At 38.6% G+C, this 19,476-nt stretch overlaps 1 protein-coding gene across 4 annotated transcripts in view; it reads right to left on the reverse strand.

The window, feature by feature from the left end:
- Positions 1-19,476, reverse strand: part of FANCL (FA complementation group L) — a 54,277-nt gene that overhangs the window by 6,857 nt on the left and 27,944 nt on the right. For all 4 annotated transcript variants that reach the window (XM_059719491.1, XM_059719495.1, XM_059719484.1 and 1 more), the window contains 3 exons: positions 19,196-19,292; positions 14,260-14,328; positions 2,211-2,361 (listed from right to left, as the gene is read on the reverse strand). In XM_059719491.1, the coding sequence (XP_059575474.1) occupies positions 2,211-2,361; positions 14,260-14,328; positions 19,196-19,292 (317 nt within the window). The remainder of the gene's footprint in view (positions 1-2,210; positions 2,362-14,259; positions 14,329-19,195; positions 19,293-19,476) is intronic.

A 19,476-nucleotide genomic window follows, 5' to 3' on the forward strand; every position in this document is an offset into this window, starting at 1 on the left:
ACAGCAAAACGCCTGTGAAACTAGCTCTGTGCACCATGAACGAGCTGTGAAAATTGCTTTCTTTCTGTGAGAGTTAGGCAGGTTCCCAGATATAAGGGCTTCTTCAACTCACCCACATTCTAGACAAAAATGGTTAGGCCAAGAAATCAGTCTTTATATTTAGAGTACCGATTTGGCAGCTGAATCTCCGAATCCAAATCGAATCAGAAGACCTTTTCATGTCTCCAAATACAAATCAGAACCCTCCTAAGCGGTTTGGAGAGATTCAGCAATTCGCACAGACACAGCTTTAAGTTTCATAGACATTAGGGCTGGAAGGGACTTCGGAAGATCATCAAGTCCGGCCCCCGGCCTCAGGGGCAGGAAGTCAGCTAGGGTCAAAACATCCCAGCAAGATAAGCATCCAAACGTTTCTTAACATCCAGAGTAGGTGTTTGCACCACTTCTGAAGGGAGTCTATTCCAGGCCCTGGGGGCTTGGACAGTAAAGAGTTTCCTTATGTCCAGCCTAAAACGGTCTTACAGGAAATGTTTTTTCTACATACCTCAAGGTGGCTTGTGAATGCTGTGATGCTGGGGCAAATGGAGCGTCCCACAAGAGCGAGGGGGTCCTCAGCATGCTTGGCAGTAGACCCAGAAGTGGACCAGAAGCACTTCCAATCCACTTCCAGGTCTGCCAGGAAGCGTGCGGGGGACAACCCCCCAACCACCCCAGCTCAGTGACTGGTGCCTCCTGGGTCTGGGGGGCACCTGGTGTTCCCCTGCAGCCATTTGCCGAGCCGGGGGTTGTGAGGGGTGGTTCCCCACACACTCAGCAGTGTACCCGGAAGTGGACTGGAAGTACTTCCAGTCCACTTCTGAGTTCACTGCCAAGCAAGCGGGTGGGCCCTCCGTCTGCCCCAGCATCATAACATTCATGAGACGCGCCTGCTACCTTGACGCATGCAGAAAAAAAAAACATTTAAATCTGTATCTGTGGACAAATCGCTGATTCTCTGAATCAGCATCAAATCTTCAGATTCAGATTTGGTCAAATTGAATTAGGGCCGTGACCTAAATCAACGAATCGAATCACTGTCCCTGATTCAGGTCAAATCCAAATCTGAATTGAATATGACTCATTTCACACACCCCTACATCACATTTCTTCCTTCCAGTACTGGGAGCATCACTCAGCTGGTCAGCATTCCCAGCCTTGAGAACACATCAAAGCCCTTCAAGGCTGGACCCTTCTGGTCCTGAAGCTAGGAACATTGATCAGCTGATCGGTGCTTTCAGGAGAAGGCACACTTGGCACCTGGCCTGCAACTTGCCAGTGCAGGGGAAGCCAATGATCATGATCCCGGGCTCCCCCTGCACTGCCAACAGGGTGCAATTTGGAATTGATCCCTGATCCCACAGTCATACCTCCTGCCATGCACATGGGAATTGTTGAGATCCTGGATCAGATCCCATTGCGTCTTTACCTGCATATCTGTCAGAGGCCCTAATATAGGTTCCCTACATCCTCAGCAAAAAAAATCATCATACAGTAGCTGTTTCCCCAACTTCTCAATGCCATGCCCAAGTAGACAACTACAAATGTGGAACAAAAGGCTGAAGAAAATACCTGACAGTGAAAAAATGGGTATTCCAGTGGCCAAGTCCTTGCCACCAGGTGCTGACAAACCATGGCAATGTATCAACCGCCTACATACCAGAATCAGACACTCCAAGGAACTAATGAGGAAGTGGGGTTGTACCATCGGTCTAACCACCTGCGACTGGGGCACAGCTCCTCAGACCTATGCAACAAATGCTGCAATGCCTGCTGCTTGAAGGCACATGTACAATGTAAGATCACCTCAATGTACAATAAACGAGTGGCAAGCATGTGTAACAAAATGGTCAAATGTGGTATAGAAACCCAAGTTGATCGCAAATGTGTCCGCAGGTTGAAATCATCAAGACACTGTAGTGTTTGTAATTTACAAATATTTATAATATAAAATTGGTTTTAGTATTTAAAAATACAAAATGTACTTTATTTTCTAAACATGAAATATTCTACGTTGGAATGTTTATTTTGTATAAGGATGAAAAGTGTACACACACACACACACACACACAGAGTAAATAACCTACCTTTGTTTTTGTTTTATGTAAAAAAAGCCAAAATTATTAACATTTCTACTTTAAGCAGCTGCTTAATTTCCTCTCCTATCTTCCTACCTATTGCAATTCTTCTCATAGTTGCACTGCGTGTAGGGTTCTCTGGCTCAAGTACCCAGGTCTTCTCATCAATTTCATCCATAGCATCCCAAAATTCTTTCAGTGACTCCAATGCTGCCAAGAACTGGTTGTAAATATCTATTAAAGAGCTCTACAAAAAGAGGAAATGTTAACAAGGTACAGGAATCTCCACAAATATCAACATACAATGTGTAACACTCTCCCCCAAACACACAGTTTTAAAAGTTGTAGATAACCATCCAGTGGTCAAGAATATTACAGTATGCAAAGGACAATGTTTTTTCCTATGTTAATATTTAAAGGGCTTTCTGATAATGGGGCAAATATCAAGTGCAGATAACTGTACTGGGTGCAATTAAGTTTTAAAACCCTTTATTATTATATTCCAATATGAATTATAATCATCTTTGAACTTGAAATAAAGCTATTCTTATTGCTAATACTATTTTTCAAAAAGGAAAAGGTAATGAAAAGGACCATCATATTTTTCATTTGATAATTCTTAACAAATGAGTTCTAGTGGTATAGTAGAAAAAAACAAACAAACAAACAAACCAGTATTGTTTGCTGTTGATAACTTACAAATTTGTCTTGATGATACTTAGCCATCAATTTGTGCTCCAAGCTAAACTTATCAAAATATTTTATTCAAATAGAAGCTAGTGGCTGTTATGAATGGACTTAATATAAAATACATTCTGTTCATCACCTTGGAAAAATATTTTATAGCCAAAATGTTTTTTTTTATAAATTTCAGAATAGTTCCAAGACAAAATTCTTTTAAAAGCCTATTCTACTACTTTCACAAGTCATCTTCTACCATGCCCAATACCAGGGAGATAGACAGGAAACAGACTGTAGCTTCCCCATCCTTAGTTGCCCAGATCTAGGAAAAGAAGAGGTAGGAGAAGGAGCAGTTTTAAATTAATTATGATGTCAGAACAGCTTCTGCCAGCAAAGAATCAGTTAAGGGAAAAGAAAATGTAGCTCATATCCCCTAAAATGAGATTAAACATTAGACAATTACAAAAGATTGATAAAAAAAATTACCAACTTATATTCCGAGTTTGTTATTTCAACTTGTTCTAAGAGAATTAAAAATCCCCTTAGCTCTTCCCATTAGTAAATAAGATTGTGACTGCATCCTGAATTCACATGGGTTGATGCATACAATTTTTAACATTGTTTCAGCTACAATGACTGTCATGGGATGCGGTCCCCAGGGATGGCTGCAATACCCCTAGGGCTCCTTGACCATGCCAAAACTGCCCAGCGGGCACCGTCTTTCTTCCCTGCCATGTCTTGCTCTGAACTATAATATAGGGAGGCTGCCCTTGATCTTGTCTGGACACAGTCCTGCAGGACCCTGCTGAACCTCGTGAGTTCTTGGATTCCATTTTGGATCCCGCTCAAAATGGGTGCCTCCCAGGACACCTTCAGCCTTATGGGTTAGATACATGGCTCCAAAATCAGCCCTTTACCATGCCCCAAGCCTCGCAGATGTTATACTGATGTTGTCTCCTTGAGTTGAGGCCTCAGCTTAGTCCAGCCTCCACAACTGCGGCCACACTGGAATGGGGGTCCATGCCCCCCCCCCCAAAAACTGCGCCCACACAGGTGCTGGGGTCCATTCCCCCCCCCCCAACACTGCGCCCACCCAGGGGCTGGGTTCCGTCCCTCCTCTGAACACTGCGCCCACACAGGCGCTGGGTCCCCACACTGTAGTGGGCCCCCACTGAAGCCTTTTCTTTCCCCAACAGCCTCAGCCCGATCCTCTGGTGCTGTAAGAGGATAAGCCCCTGGGCTATAACATAACACAAAAAGTTCAGGGTGTACTCTGCCCCTTTAAAAGAGTCAAACTTCTACCCTGGCACTAAGTGCCTTGTAGGTAAGGATACCTGGTGAGCTCCTGGAGCCCCATTAGCCCGAAGTACAGCATATCGGGCAGCTGCAGTGTCTGAGCAATTCCTCCCTGGAGGCTGCTTCTCCTTTGGCTGCTGGAAGGGAACTGCTTCTCTAGTCCCAACCCTGGGGTTTATATGGGTCCAGGGTCCTGCCTCTTCCAGTCAGCTGTCCAGGTGCAGGTGCAGGCTAATTTGCTCATTAGCCTGTTGCCATGGTAACCTGCACCTGTGGGCTTCTCTCTGGCTCTTTGGACTCTCTCCCCAGGCAGTTTCTGCTCTAAGAGGAGCAGGCACCTTAGCACCCTGCGACAATGATGTTATATTAAGGTTGGATCCTAGACAACAGTATAAAAGCAATGAAAGGAATTACGGGTTCAGTCCTCGGACTAGTGCTTTTCAATATCTTCATCAGTGACCTGGATGAAGGTGTGGAGTTTGCAGAAGACACGAAACTATGCATTAAAGTAAACACACTAGTGGGCAAGGAATGGATTCAAGCAGATTTGGACAGGTTTAATAGACTGCAGTTTAACTAAGGTAAGTGCAAGGTACTTCACCTTGGAAGAAGGAATCTCCAGCACACTTACAGACTGGGAGATGACTTCTTAAGCAGCACAGCAACAGAAAGGGATCCGAGTCATAGTTGACTCCAAGATGAACATGTGACGAAGTGATCAACAAGGTTAACTGCACTCTATCATGCATTAGGAAGTGCATTATGAACAGGTCTAGGGAGGTGATACTTCCCCTCTATGCAGCATTGGTAAGGCTGCAGCTGGAATACTGCATTCAGTTTTGGGCGTCGCACTTCAAGAGGGATGTAGAAAAACTTGAGATGGTCCAGAGGAGGGCTACTTGGATGGTTAGGAGCCTGCAGGTAAGGTCCTATGAGGGTAGACTGAGGGACCTGGATCTCTTCAGCCTCCACAAGAGAAGGCGGAGATGGGATCTAGTGGCTGTCTACAAATTCATCAGGGGAGGGAGCAGCAAGGAAGAAGAGATACTGTTTACCAGGGCTCCTCTTGGAGTTACTAGGAACCGCAGCCACAAACTGATGGACAGCAGATTTAGATTAGACAGGAAAAACTTCTTTACGGTAAGGGTTACCAGAATGTGGAAGGGGCTTCCACTCTCCCTTACCTTGGGGGTCTTTAAAAGAGGAGACTGGGCAAGCACCTGGCTGGGGTCACTTGACCCCAGTGCTCTTTCCTGCCTAGGGCAGGGGGTCAGAGTCAATGATCTACTAAGGTCCCTTCCAACCCTAAACATCTATGAAATCTAATTTGTTCCTAAAGTTTATATACTAATGACTACCAAGCCATTGCGGGGAGAAGACTTTAGATAAAATTTAGTTAATGTGGTGTTTAAAAGGATTGGCTGTCCCACTTTTAGTATGAAACAAAATAATTTTTTTAAAAATATTTCAGAAACTTTTTTTTTTTTTTTTTATCTTGAGGTGTAATCATAGATTCATAGATGTTAGGGTCAGAAGGGACCTCAATAGATCATCGAGTCATTCTATTTAAAGTGCGTATTATCTTACCAAGTTACAGAATCTAGACTAGATAGTTATCAATCTATTTTACCTTACTTAATCTCTGTCTGTCACTACTTTGGTAGACCCACTAAGATGGGAAGGAGGTAATAGGAAATTTCAACACCCAAGACAGCCTTGCATTTGTTTTAAACAAAGTTAAGGTTAAGTGTTTTATCAGCAACCAGGGTAAAAAAGATGTTGCAATTACCCCAAAACAAAGCATAATAAACCTAAGAACATAAGGTTCAATTCTGAAACATTTAAACATTAAGGAATCCAAAGGGACACCAGGCAAATATTGTTGGATTAAGATTATGGTATTTTAATATTTATGACCCGAAGACCATATAATCTCTATAGAAGAAGACTTACAAAAGTAATTCAGACAAAATGCAGTAATTCAGACTGAAAAGTGCTTACTGAGGAAGAGGAAAATGTTTTCACTATTTATGGGAAAAGATTTTATGTATCAATGTAGAGGAAAGGGAACACTCAGTAGCTAAGATAACTTCCATAAGTGTAGATGCCATGCACGAAGATGAAAACTGGGGAAAATAAGGCAATAGTCATTTAAAGGAAAAACAAGGAATGAAAGGCAAGGAAGGGGGGAGTTGTGCTTGGGGTGGTACTATGGGAAAGTTTTGAGGTGAAGGTAATGAGCTTGAATCTGCCACTATACAAGATAGTCAATGAAGTCAACAAAATAATTTAGATCAATGATGCACAAAAAGTAATTTGGAGCAAAGATGTCCAAGGTACAAAGCAGTTTCAGTAAAAGAATGCTATGTATTGGATAAACGAGTTTCAGGCCTGGAAACAGAGGGGGGGGGGGGGGGAGAGAAGCTAAATAATCAAAGGAACTGGAGGAAGAAGGAAATGATGAGTGATCAAGGGAACAGTAGTTCTGAATACTTGCTTCTCCCAGTGTCATCTCAAACACAGAGACAGTTGGACATGTAGAACTGGAAGGAGAAAGATAGTTTTAGAGTGCTTACAGATTAGGTAATTAACTGCATAATCCTAGTGACAATCAATGGAAATACATAAGGAAAATGAGAAGGAAGAGGAAATGGACTGGGAAAAGAATCTTCAGTGTAGCTGAAAAGAGAAATAAGAACCATTTTAAAGCCAAGAATTAGTAATCAGGCCATTTAAAATTTGAAATTACTTTCTGGACAGACAACTACTAAAAATTGTTGTCAAATAGAGAAAAAAAAAAGGATAATTTAATAAAAAGCGACTATTACTTAACAGGAATTTCTCTTTATGGATAAAAATGGAAAGAAAGGTTAGTTTAGCCCTTAGCTACCATTTTCTCCTGTTTCTCAACTGGACAAAAAGGAAGGAAAATGGGGATACTTAAACATTTTTCTTAAGAGCTTCAATTTTTTTTTTTAAATATGTGAGAAAATATTGTAAAAAGAAAAGGTATAGCTTTGAAATAAAATGTTGGATTTTTCCTACTGTTATTAAATTATATTAAAGTAGGAAAGCACTTAAGCAGAAAAGTGTGAATACTGTCAATCTCAAAATGTAACGCTTATTATCTTTAAAAGCATTTTGTTACTTTTATAATACCTGAAGTGATATAATAGTGTCAGTCACTTAACCACATCTTAGAGTATAATATCTTCATCTTAAGTACTATTATTTCCAGTATTTTAATAATTTTCACACAGTCCTGGAATGTGATCTTTTGTGCTCTGATGACACTTAAATTAATAGCATAATTTTCTGGTACTTGCAACAGTTGCTTTCCATTTTGATTTTTTACATTTTTCTATATCACATACAGATAAATCCTCTAATAATCATTTTTATCTTTATCTTTTGGGAATTCAAAGGGTTTCACTAGAAAAAAGAAATATCAAGGGATTATAACCCACAGATAAGTTTTAAAATCCAATTAATTTTAATACTAATTGTAATTTTTCAATGATGTTCCTTAAAAAGGTAGTTAAATCTTTTTTTAAAATGCTCTGTTCATTTGATCTTATTTGCATGCTTCATTGATGTTACCAACTGGCTCTTATATACATATATGCATTTATATCTATTTAAATCCATCATATACTTTGTCATGCAAACCATGAAGAATTTTTCAATCTTTTATTTTTCATTAACCAGTTTATTACTGGCCTCTGTTCACCACTGTTCTCTTTTAACATCGACTGGTCTCTTTTAAAATTGATTAAAATTTATTGTTGCTATTTCTCTCTCTCAAAGCAAGGTACCTTCCTCAAGTGGTCAGATAATGCAAACAAGTTACTGGCTTCTTGGCGGTTTTTGCCACAATTAAGGTGGAATTGTAAATTCTCTCAAAGACGCATTGAAAATAAGGCATTTAATCCTGTATATCACCGTTATTCAAAACATATAGAAAATAACTTTCTTACTGAAAATTAAGAGTTACTCCATCTTCTGTAAAAATATTTGTACCAATTGGGTAAAATATACATTGTAGGCATACAAAAAGTGTTGCAGATTTTAATGTTTCTTGAACAAATCTATTTGAAAAAAAAGTAATTGAGAATGTTTGGTATGTAAAGACCTTTGCATGCTATTTATAATTACTGAGGGCACTCCAATATGATTAACAGCTTGTGTCACCAACATATTTGTAGTTTTCTAACTTTATAGTTAGCAAAAATTAGGAAATACCCATGGTAAGGTCACCTGTGGCCATACGTTAGACATCCGTCCTAGACCAGTGACTGTAGTAGCAGGATAAAACTATGAATAAAAACTTTGACCACAGCCCTCTTGTACCAGGCACAATGCCCAAGAGGGACAAGAGCATGGTCAATGTCTCGCACTGCAGGACAATGGGCACGTCTTACATGAGATGTTTACTGCAGAGCTGCCTAATTAGCTCCACAGTAAACTCTCTGCATTACACATATGGCCCTATTAAGATACACTAAACTAATAAACGCTGCCACAGGTTAGTACTTGTAAATAGAGGTACTATCCTGCAGGGGCATTATTTACTGCAGAGCAACTCATGTGTAGATGCTGACCCAGCTGACTGGGACAGGAGGGTGCTTCAGCGTCGGGGATGCCTGGCGACTGGCCCTGCACTGAAGCACCCTCATTCCACAGCCAGCGTCTTCACAGGATGTTGAGCCAGGTCAGAGGAGCTCCAGGTTGGCAGGCTGACCCCCTGGGCCCACTGCCAGCTGGGGCTCCCGCTCCAACCTGACTCAACATGCTGTGGTCCCAAGTGCATATGTAAATGCAGCACCTAGTAGCAATAAATTCTGGTGCAATATATGCAATTTATTGCTTTGTATTAATTGCCCGTGTAAAAAAAAAAGTCAGGGAAATTCTCAAGTCTGGCAATACTTCAAAGGTCTTGGGGTGATGGTAAATAACAATTTTGATCTCAGTGAGAAAACACAATAAAATGCCACTAAAAAATTAGACCGCATAAACAAAATAAAAGAACAAGGAAAAGATGGCTCATTTCATTGTACATTTCTGGTAACCACACCTGGAATGAAACTTTCATTTCTAAGCATCAGAATAGCACTGACACACACAGTTCAAAGACAAAAAAAATGCAAGCGTGTGTTTGTTTTCAAAGAAAAATTCAGATGCAACTTAGTTAAAAAATTATTTCATGTTGTGTTTAATGATCTGAAGTACATGAATGAAGTACTACAAGAAAAGAGAAGAATAATGTCAATCATACTAGCCAATTGCCTGTCAAGAATGACGGGGGAGAGGTGGATAGGGAAGGAGCCCCGTGGCCCCCGCCCCATCTGGGCCCACTCCCCACTTCCCTCCTCTTGCTTGGGTTCCGGGCCTGTTCGCCCCTCCCCACCTTAGCAGCATGGGAGGGGAGTGGGCCCGGGCCCAATGTGGGGAAGGACTGGGCTTGAGGGTGGATTGAAGCTTGGCAGCCACGGCGGGGAGGGGGGGCGGCAGTGGGCTCGGGCTGACCCAGTGGCAGCAGGGGGACAGGAGGAGCTGGCATGGGGCCGACACAGGAGAGGAGGGGTGGGGGAGGAGTGGGCCCAGGCCCAAGCAGGGGTAGAGAGCCCACTCCTCCCCTGCCCCTGCCGCGTCGGGTCTGCCGCTCCCCCCACCGCCACAGCACACCCGCTCTTCCACCCTCCCCCCCGCAACACCACCACCTCCAAGGAACAAGGGTGAGAGTGGTGAGGCCAGCACAGCTCTGTCCCCGCCATCATGGTGGTGTGTTGGCACCCATCCAAACGCTTCTTCATAGCCAGACAGATTAAGGCTTTTATAATATTAGAACAAAGTAGAAGTGAAAAAAAGACTATATATTTAGAAAGGAGACATTTCTCCAGCAGGAACTGCACATGGACAACATTATATTTGGGATTTTTCACAAATGTTACAAACAATATCCTGGTCCCTCTGAGGTCAATGGCAAAACTTACTCTGTGAATATAGGAACCCTGTAAAAGTAGTGTGTGCGTGCATGCACAAACAAATAACCGCACATGTCTAAGACCAATCATGACTACTTAGAAGATACTGCAGAGCAGCATCCTAAACTTCATACTCACATTCAAATAAACTGGGATAATTTTTCAATGTTTATTCTCCTGGTAGAAAAACTTACCCAGAGCCACAGGTACAGAAATTTGACTGCTGAGCCCCTCAAGAATGGAGAGCTTGCAGTGCTGACACTGTGTAGCTTGGGGGGCCGGGGTAGGGAGTCTGCATACACATCTCAGTGTATTCTACAGACTCCTTTAGTCTGCCTGGCAACAGACAGCAGTAGTATATAGGGCAGCCCTGATTGGTTACAGATAGCAGTAGTATATAGGGGAGCCCTGATTGACTGACTGCTCATGGTCAGCTCCCTCCTGGAACAAGAGTCCAGCATGTGACACACTGTTTCCAAGAGTAGGGGGCAGGGGATAGCAGGGAGATGCTGCAGGACTATTCTTCTGAGAGAATTCATACCATGTATAGACATTTGCTCTCCCTGGAGAAACTCTCATGGCTGTGATTTAACCCTGGTTCCCACATCATTTTTTCTCCTGAAGTGGCCTGATTTACTGTAGGATAAAAAACTTGAACATGTGTACACAGCTGGGACTTTTAGGAAAAACTGGGTTCCGTCATTTTTAAACCAGTCTATATGCCCCAAACTTCTGTTATGTTACAGGTATAGACTGGTTTCTCATCACTTATACTGGTTTATGTGTAATGTCTGTAACTGACCATTGTCAACAATTCTGTATTGGCAGTGGGAAGGATTTGATGACCTGACATCTGAATGTACTGTCCTTTGGATTTACATGGCCTGTTGCTACCATTTGTCATTTATTGAAGTTGAACAATTTCTCTCCTCTGCATCACCATCAACACTAATCAACCTGTCAGAGGGCATATAAAGATTTAGGAAGTTTTTGTTAGTTTTTTTCCCCAGTTAACACTCTCGAATGGCCCCAAAATTGATTAAAATATTCTTGGAGGATAGGTCCATCAGTGGGTATTATACACAACACAAGTTAGGGATGCAACTATCTGCTGGTGACCAGGAGGTTATGATGGGGTGATCACTCTTTACATGTCCAGTTTCTAATATTTGTCTAAAGCATCTGCTATTTGCCACAGTGACACCGGATACTGGTTCACACGGACCTTTGGTTTGACTCAGTATGGCAATTCTTTTTTTTTTTCTATGCTCTTTGTCCTCTGCCTTAGAGACATGTAGGAAGCTGAGCTTTGTATAGTGCCTAGGCTAGAAATATCAATTATGATAAAAGTTCTTTCACTATATGTATTTTTCTTCCAAGTAACTATAGAAAAATTCCATCCATACTAATATACCAGATCTTGTAATGCAGTTTCATTGTTAGCTGCATGACCTCATTAGTCATTAATTTCCACATTCATGACCTTCACGTGTGAATCCAGGTCAGTAATGGTCAATATAAGACTAGTATTCTACTGTGTGGGCTAACGAATATAGATATATAATAACTGCACAACTATGCCTAGAGTGCATGCTAAAATGTGTAGACAGCAAATTTATCTGGTTAATTAGAAAAAGAATATAACTGAAATAAGTAGATGTTCTTACACTTGTCATTGAGAAGCACTTTGCATTTATTTGGCACTTATAACAGTAGCAGCAGCAGCATTGCCCTTGGTGCTGATTTCTTACTACTCTAAAATGTCTCCTCTGAGCCAGAATACACTGGCTGTTGCTGATCATGCTGTGAGACACCTGCACTGGCTACTAGGCTTGTCATGACGCACAAAACCCTACCATCTTCAGCTTGACATTGTGCAAGTTATAATTATTCATCCAAATGAATATGTCAGAGCAGCAGCAGCAGACCTCTCATCAGAGCAAAAGAAAAATACATCAAAACATTATCAACCCAGCAGGAAGACAGGGACCATAAGGAAAATTACCCATTTTTAATATGGATGCCATAAAGCCATGTCTATTATTATACAAAAAAGAGAAAATAAAGATCTTCCAAGTTTAAAGTCCATAAGCATCAAAACAGAACTTGAAATAGGCAAGAGCAGACAGAAAAAAAAAAAAAAAAACAAAAAACCAATTACCTGAAATCTATTTATATTCTCTTTAACAAGAGTTTGTATTTGTATTATAACAGTGACATTTGCACTGCTTCAGTTAGGGGTCTTGTCAGTTTCTTCCATTAAAGGTGACCTACATATGTTAAAATTAAAAACCTATCAGGATTAGAATTGCAGGCTGAATACCCAAAATATCTAGAGCACAAGATGTTAAGTTTGTCCTCTTTTTCAGTTTCCCTCTTAGGCACCAATGTATTCAACCACTTCAGGAACTGCTGACTCCTGATCCAACTGACACCTTAGCATTCACTGTGCTGAATCACAGCTTCGCCAGAGTGTGGATATACCCCACATGAATCAAAGCCATGCATTCTAAAAGAAAAAATCTGTAATTTTCTAAGATGTGCCCCTTATATTATGGAATATACAACATAGATGTTTAAAAGAATAGCCACACAATTTTGCAAAAGCTGCACATTTACCTGATTAATATATGTAGACTTAATCCTCCAGCAGTATTAGGCACTATCTGTAGTTTTTCACTTCAATAAACTTTGTAGGGCACATTTACAATACTGGATTTTCATGTGCTTGCAACTTGTATATAAGCACTGACTATTGATTGTAATTTGGTAGTAAGGGTGATGCCTAAATTTGTTTTAAAGCATTTTTTATTAAAAATTAAAGCCAGCTGGAAAATTTTAAAGGTAAACAAAAACAAACTAATAGAAACAGTCTTGGTGAAAATATCTGTCTTAAGTCACCTTTCCTTTTTGAGGAGAGGCTATAAATCAAGTAAATAAATATTATAAAAAGTTAAAATTATAATTTAAAATATAATACAGAACTGAAGCTACATAATACCAATATATATCAAACATAAATTTATACATAAAGTTTGGATTTTCTTCAGGAAAAAGATATGCATTTGAGTTCATCCAAAACAATTATGCAATCAACCAAAGCTCTGAAGTAACAGCTAAGTGTGAAAATATATTATTTTTCCATGGATGTTCTTACTCACTCCTGCAGGGTTCCTTCACTAAGCTCCACATCAGGAATATGTCAGTGACTTGGGGTGATATACAAAACTCACAGCTTTGTCAAACAGAGAGGATGCAATTATCCGAAGCTTGTATTGTTACAACCTTTATCCCTCCCTCTGTAAAAGCAATGTTGTACATGCACATGTAGTTGGAAAGCCTGATAATCTGACAGGCTAAGATTTTTCTACACTATTTAAATTGTTTAAAAAAATTAAACTAAATTTTCCAGAATTAAATAAATCTAAACCTCAAATATTTTCTACAGTTGGTTCAAATTAATTTGCTTCTAAGTTGGCATGTTATAAATCTATTTTAAATATATGTAGTCAAGCACAAGTACTTTTATTAAATGGAGAACAATACAAGAAATAATTTATGAGAAACAACATGCCTTCCTCAAAAAGAAAAAAAAAAAAAAAAAAAGGCTTTCAGTTCTTAAAAAGAACAAATCAGTTAAAACTATTGAATCAGAATGATATGTTACACATATGATTTTGTAATTATGAGTCATACAATTAGGCTATTGTAGATCAAACAGGACAACTATTTTTGCCTATTTGACTTTGCAAAAATATTTGTCAAATTTTAGACAACAGTTTTTTCCATGGTATCAGTAATTATTAATCTCATCCCCTATTTTCCCAGTATTACCTCACAAGAATTTGGAGTCTTAGCACTACACAATGTATTAGAGGTGGATGGGTATAGAAAGTACATCTATAAGGTTGGGAACAGATTTAAAATGTTGAAGGCAACAGATTAATTTGATATTGTAAATATTATAAAATTAAAATGTAATGCTCTAAATATATACATTTCCTAAACACGTGTACAGGAAACAAATGAAAAGAAAGTACTACATAGTCAGACACTTTTTTTTATTACACATCACTACCAAACACCTGTCATACATCAGATACACAGTGCAAATACATCTCTGAACTGATAAGTAAATAAAATCTTAGTTATTAGAAGAGGGTACGTAGTAGAGATTTTTTTACCTGTGGAATCCAAGAAACAGCAAATTGAACAGGGAAGTCCACAAAGCAATCTGGTGGTTCTGCTGGATACTGAGAGGGGGGAAAAACCCACTTTAATCAGTTTTTGCTTCTTTATGTGATTTAACTAGTCAAGCTGATGCACTGTTGAAGAAAGCTTTTTATCAAATCATGTTCACATTGGAGAGAATTTGATAATGATATCTGACAGCCTCAGATATCTGAAGAACTTGACTTAATGAAAATATGTAAGCTATTTTCAGGTAGTAATAAATAATCATCATGCAAACAAGAAAGCTTCACAATATTAATATGGCAGATTTTACTGATGCCTAAAAACTACTAGTTTGAAAAGTATACTGTATTTTCAAAAATACATTTTTACAAAAAGCACATAGAGAGAGGTCAGGATAATAGAAAGATTTCCTGGTACCTCTTCTGCTTTCTGTTTAAATGAATGTAATTATTCCTGTTAAGAAGGAACACTTAATGGAAGCTACAATCTCATTCTTAAATTAACTTTACTGGTTAAGAAAAAATTGAACACCTCTTTCCAACCCTACGATTAAACTTCCAACCTCAACATACAACATATGAAAGGCAGTATTTTAATGTTTCAGACTTTAAAAAGATGAAACTGAACTGTACGTGTATTCAATTTCTTTAAAGAACAAATCACAGAAAATGTTGAAAAAGCACCCAAAGTTTTATTTTATACAATCAGACATCAAAGGAAAATAATTCAAATGAAGCAAAGGCTAAAGAAACTAGGGTTGGGCATTTGACCAGCCAAATAAAGTTTGGTCAATTGACTGGTCAAACATTGATCAGTCAATTGTAAAAAATTGCCAATAGGTCCAAATAATACCCAAAATGCACAAAATTTCCACTCAGCAATGTGCCATAAAACAATAAAAAAAATCATACTTGTCAAGAAAACTGCAGAAAAATGCAGGGTTTTTTTTTTTGTTAAATTATAATCTCTGATTGGTCAAAAAAATAAGCAGACTATTGATCAGTCAACTGACAATATTTGACTGGTCAATTGACCAGTTTGCGAAACCTAAAAGAAACCCCAAATACCAAAATAGCCAGATGAAAACTGCAGAAGCTACACAAATATGAAATTTGATTCAATTCCAAAATAAAATCCCTTAATTTTGTTCAATTATCTTTGATCATTAAATCAAAGAGTCTACGGAACAAACTAGAGTTCTCAATTTTCCATACAAATACAAGAGAGGAAATTGCATAGAAAACATGCCCACTGCACAGACAGCTATGAAATGTGTTGCCATTTTACACAGCTTAATCTAATACAGTGTTATTTTTTCAGTTTGGCTAGCTGACCTTACTAATTCTTTAGTGATTACACAGTACTGCATAAACTAAAAAAAAGTCTGCCCAATACAAGCAAATATAAGTTTTTTTCTTAAGACAAACACTTCCAAGACTTTCTAAGTCATGCAATTGTTGTTCCTAACAAAATGTTTTACAAGACCTTATTATTCTATATATAGATAGATATACATAGATATGGGTCTATCTATATCTATATATAAATATCTATTTATCAATCAATCAATCAATCAATATAAAATATCCAGATCTGCATATCTGCTATGCCTTCTCCTACCCTTCCACACAAGTACAGGCACAGTATTCCTCTTGTTTCCTGAAATTCTGATAATCAAGTTCTTTCATCTCTAGGAGCTGCAAATATCAGGTGTGATGAACCTTCCCTTCTCATTATCCTCAATGATATAAAACAGCTTAAAAAAATTACTCTCTCTGCAGTACCCACATATTTGAATTGCTCTCCTTATTCTTGGACAGGCTAGAGGGATGGATTACTTTCACACACAGTTTTTACATTTTATGTACTTTTTTCTTCTCAACTATTTGCTGTTCTAACTTGCACTATGTTAATTTATCTGCCTTAGTTTAAGTTGCTGGCTCTCCATTAGGAGACAACTCTTATGGTTTGAATAAGGTCTTGCATTTTGCCATTTTATCACATTCATTTCAGTCATTACTTGCAGACGAGTTAAAAAAATAAATGCGAGTGTAAAGAAATGGCATGACTGATTGGACAGGAGGCACATACAAAATTTCTGCATGCAAGGAGGCTATTTTTATTTTTCCTTTTATTTTACCAATTTTTATTATTATTTATTAAATACTTGCTAGCATACAAATATATTTGCTATCCTACAGGTGATTAGTGATTATCCTACCTAAAATTACGGACAAACTAAGCCAGCAGTTTTCCCTAGCACAATCATGGAATTATTACTTAAAATGCTAGTAGCATTAGTTAATTATGCCTTTATACATTGTAGATAAGTAACATGAATTCGATGCATTTTTATTTCAAGGGGGGGGGGGGGGGTTTGAATGAGATATTGAAAACATAGTTCCTACCTGCCTTGTACAAACTTTAAAAAAAACCCACAAGGCACCATCTTGACAAGTTTAGCAAAACTTTGCCTCACAATACCATGCTGTAATTTGTACAATGGCTAATATGTTGTCCCATATTCTGTTATGTATACAACAGGAATTCTGTTAGTAGAGTCAGTTATATATCAGTTAATAGCATATTTGGGATCATTCAGAAGGAGACCTTAAATAGAATAAAATGCGAGAAATGGGGGCTACAGAATTTTTAAATATTATAGAAAAAAATACAATATTCAGTCCTATTTTAGGTGAGCAACACATCTATAAATAGATTATACAGCCGGATCTATATTCATACATTATATAACAAATCTGCTGTCAGGATAGAATTCTTGCGGTGTCTCGCTAGAATTTCACAGGATTTGAAACCTGAAGTACATGTTGTATTCCTGAAATCCTAACATCAGTTCATCACGGAATATGAAATGAAAGCTGAGAGAAATTTAATCCGTTTCCTAGCTTCATATACAAGAAAGACCTATACTTCAAATGTACTGTCCTTACAGTGTTTACTCCAGTACTAGACCTCTTTCTACAACATAATTCATTGGCTAAGTAATTGGAAAAAAAACAACAACAGGTAACTCAATTAATTAATTTACAGCAGAAGTTAACTGGAGAATGAGTTTGTAAAACAGGGCACTATATTTGAGAAAATATCAACGTATCTAGAAATGACAATAAGTGTTTAAAATGCATCCACCTGTAAAACAGAAAAGGAATATTTGGGGATTTATTCTGACACATGATAATCTCATGAAAGAGTGTTTAAACACAGCACAGTTCTTTAACTGCCTGCAGCAGAACTCTCTCACTACCCAAAGGAACTGCTTTCTTTGGGTAATAGCAGCAGTACCTGAACTTAAAAACTATAAGGAAGTTGACAATGTGGTGAAGACCATGGACTTCACCAATAATCCATATCAAACTAAATGACAAAACAGTTAATAATTTGGAACAAGTAAAGGGCTCATAAAAAAGGATTATCATAATAAGTAAAGTTTGCAAAACAGTTAGGCCAAACATCTTGTACAGAGCAAACAGTAAGGAATTTAAGAGGGGGTAAGAGGGTGGGGAATGAAACAAGTGAATGAAATCTTCCAATATCACCGTCTGCAGGATGATATGGATAATTTATTTGCATTTCTGAGATTTGGTGTATGTTCTGCACTCAAAGTGCACTCAGACCAATTTGTCTACATGATTTCTGAAGGACAGACGACTAAAGCTTTTGCCAGATGACAGAAGAAAATTGCTGCTGTTTTCAGGAAATAAAGATGGCATTAATGAGTTAATGAGCTACTACTGGAATCTAAGACAGCACAACAAAAAATAAGATGATGTTTTTTAAAACCTTTCACAAAAAAATTACATAAATAGCTATATCACACTGCCTTCCTTACATAAAATACCTGGATGAGCATTCCTTTTCAATGTGTTTAATATGTATACCATTGGAAATCAAACTCCTGTGTCACCAAGCACACATTTAATATATTAATTTTCTCTTGTGGCAAGTTTAAATGCCAGACACATTTTTAAAAAGGACAAACACGATTGATCCTTTCATCACTACACTCTTCTGAAACAGAGTTGATTGATGACTACTAGTTACAACAGACAAGTTGCATAATCTGGTCTTTTTATTGTACTATTTTCAGGTGTTTACACAAACTACTAAAATACTGAAACCTCCTTTTTCTACCAGAAGTTTCAATTTTAGACATTTTAAGACTACAACAAATTATATAAAAGCTGAAAGATTTTCACCAGTTCAGTAAACATGATGACCTCAATCCTACCAGTCACCATAGAGTGCAGAGATAGGAGTTCCTCCAAAGAGTGGCAACTAAAGCATGGTCCTTGACAGCCAAACGAAGACCTCAGGTATACATGTTCCCTTAAACATTTATTCAGCTACTACACAGAAGCAAATAAGTAGCTGCAATATGCACATGCAGGATTCAATTCCCATTCTTCCCTGTTCTGATCATCCTGTGAGATCCTCAGCACATTTTGCCTCCTTTATAGCTAGGGACCTACTCAAATCACAAAATAGAGCGATGTCCAAAAATCCACAAGGGGAAAAAAAGCTAAAATAAAATACTGGCTCCACAGTAGGAGCCAGGAGTCCTTACGGCTTGCTGCAGCCCAGTCGCTGGGAGGGGGGAAGGGGGCCACCATGAAGGGGAGCAGGCAAGATGACTGCCACCTCTGCCCCTTGTCTCTGATGGGCTGAGAGGGCTGCCTGTCATGCGGCAGCTATCCATACAGATGACTACTGTACAGTGCGATTTTTAACTAGTTAACCAAAACCTACAAACATACCAGTTTCATATAAAATCACTTCTCAGGCCATCTGATAGAACGCAAGAACTTTTTAGAAGGAAAATAGTTCATTAATGAGTACAAATTTTAAAAAAGCAACCCATACTGTTTGGTTAGATTTGCTTAGAAGTATTTTCCCCAAATGTACCTTTGCATTTAACTTCAGAGTGATTAGATGCTGTCGACCACGAGAGTCTTCTGCTTTTAGCTTTACAGAACTAAGGCCAGTATCCACATACACAATTCTGAAGGGAAAGAAAACTCAAGTTGTATTAGCGGGAATCACAAGTTGAAATATTTGCTATACTCCTATTAGTCTGTTACAAATATTAATCAGAGGAAGTCCTGTATGCCAGCCATTTCTGCTGTTGTAGATTTACTGCTGTTAATACACCAGTCTACTGCTTAATGCAGTCATATATCTTTGGG

This window comes from Alligator mississippiensis, chromosome 1 (assembly GCF_030867095.1).
Source record: "Alligator mississippiensis isolate rAllMis1 chromosome 1, rAllMis1, whole genome shotgun sequence".
NCBI lineage: Eukaryota > Metazoa > Chordata > Crocodylia > Alligatoridae > Alligator > Alligator mississippiensis.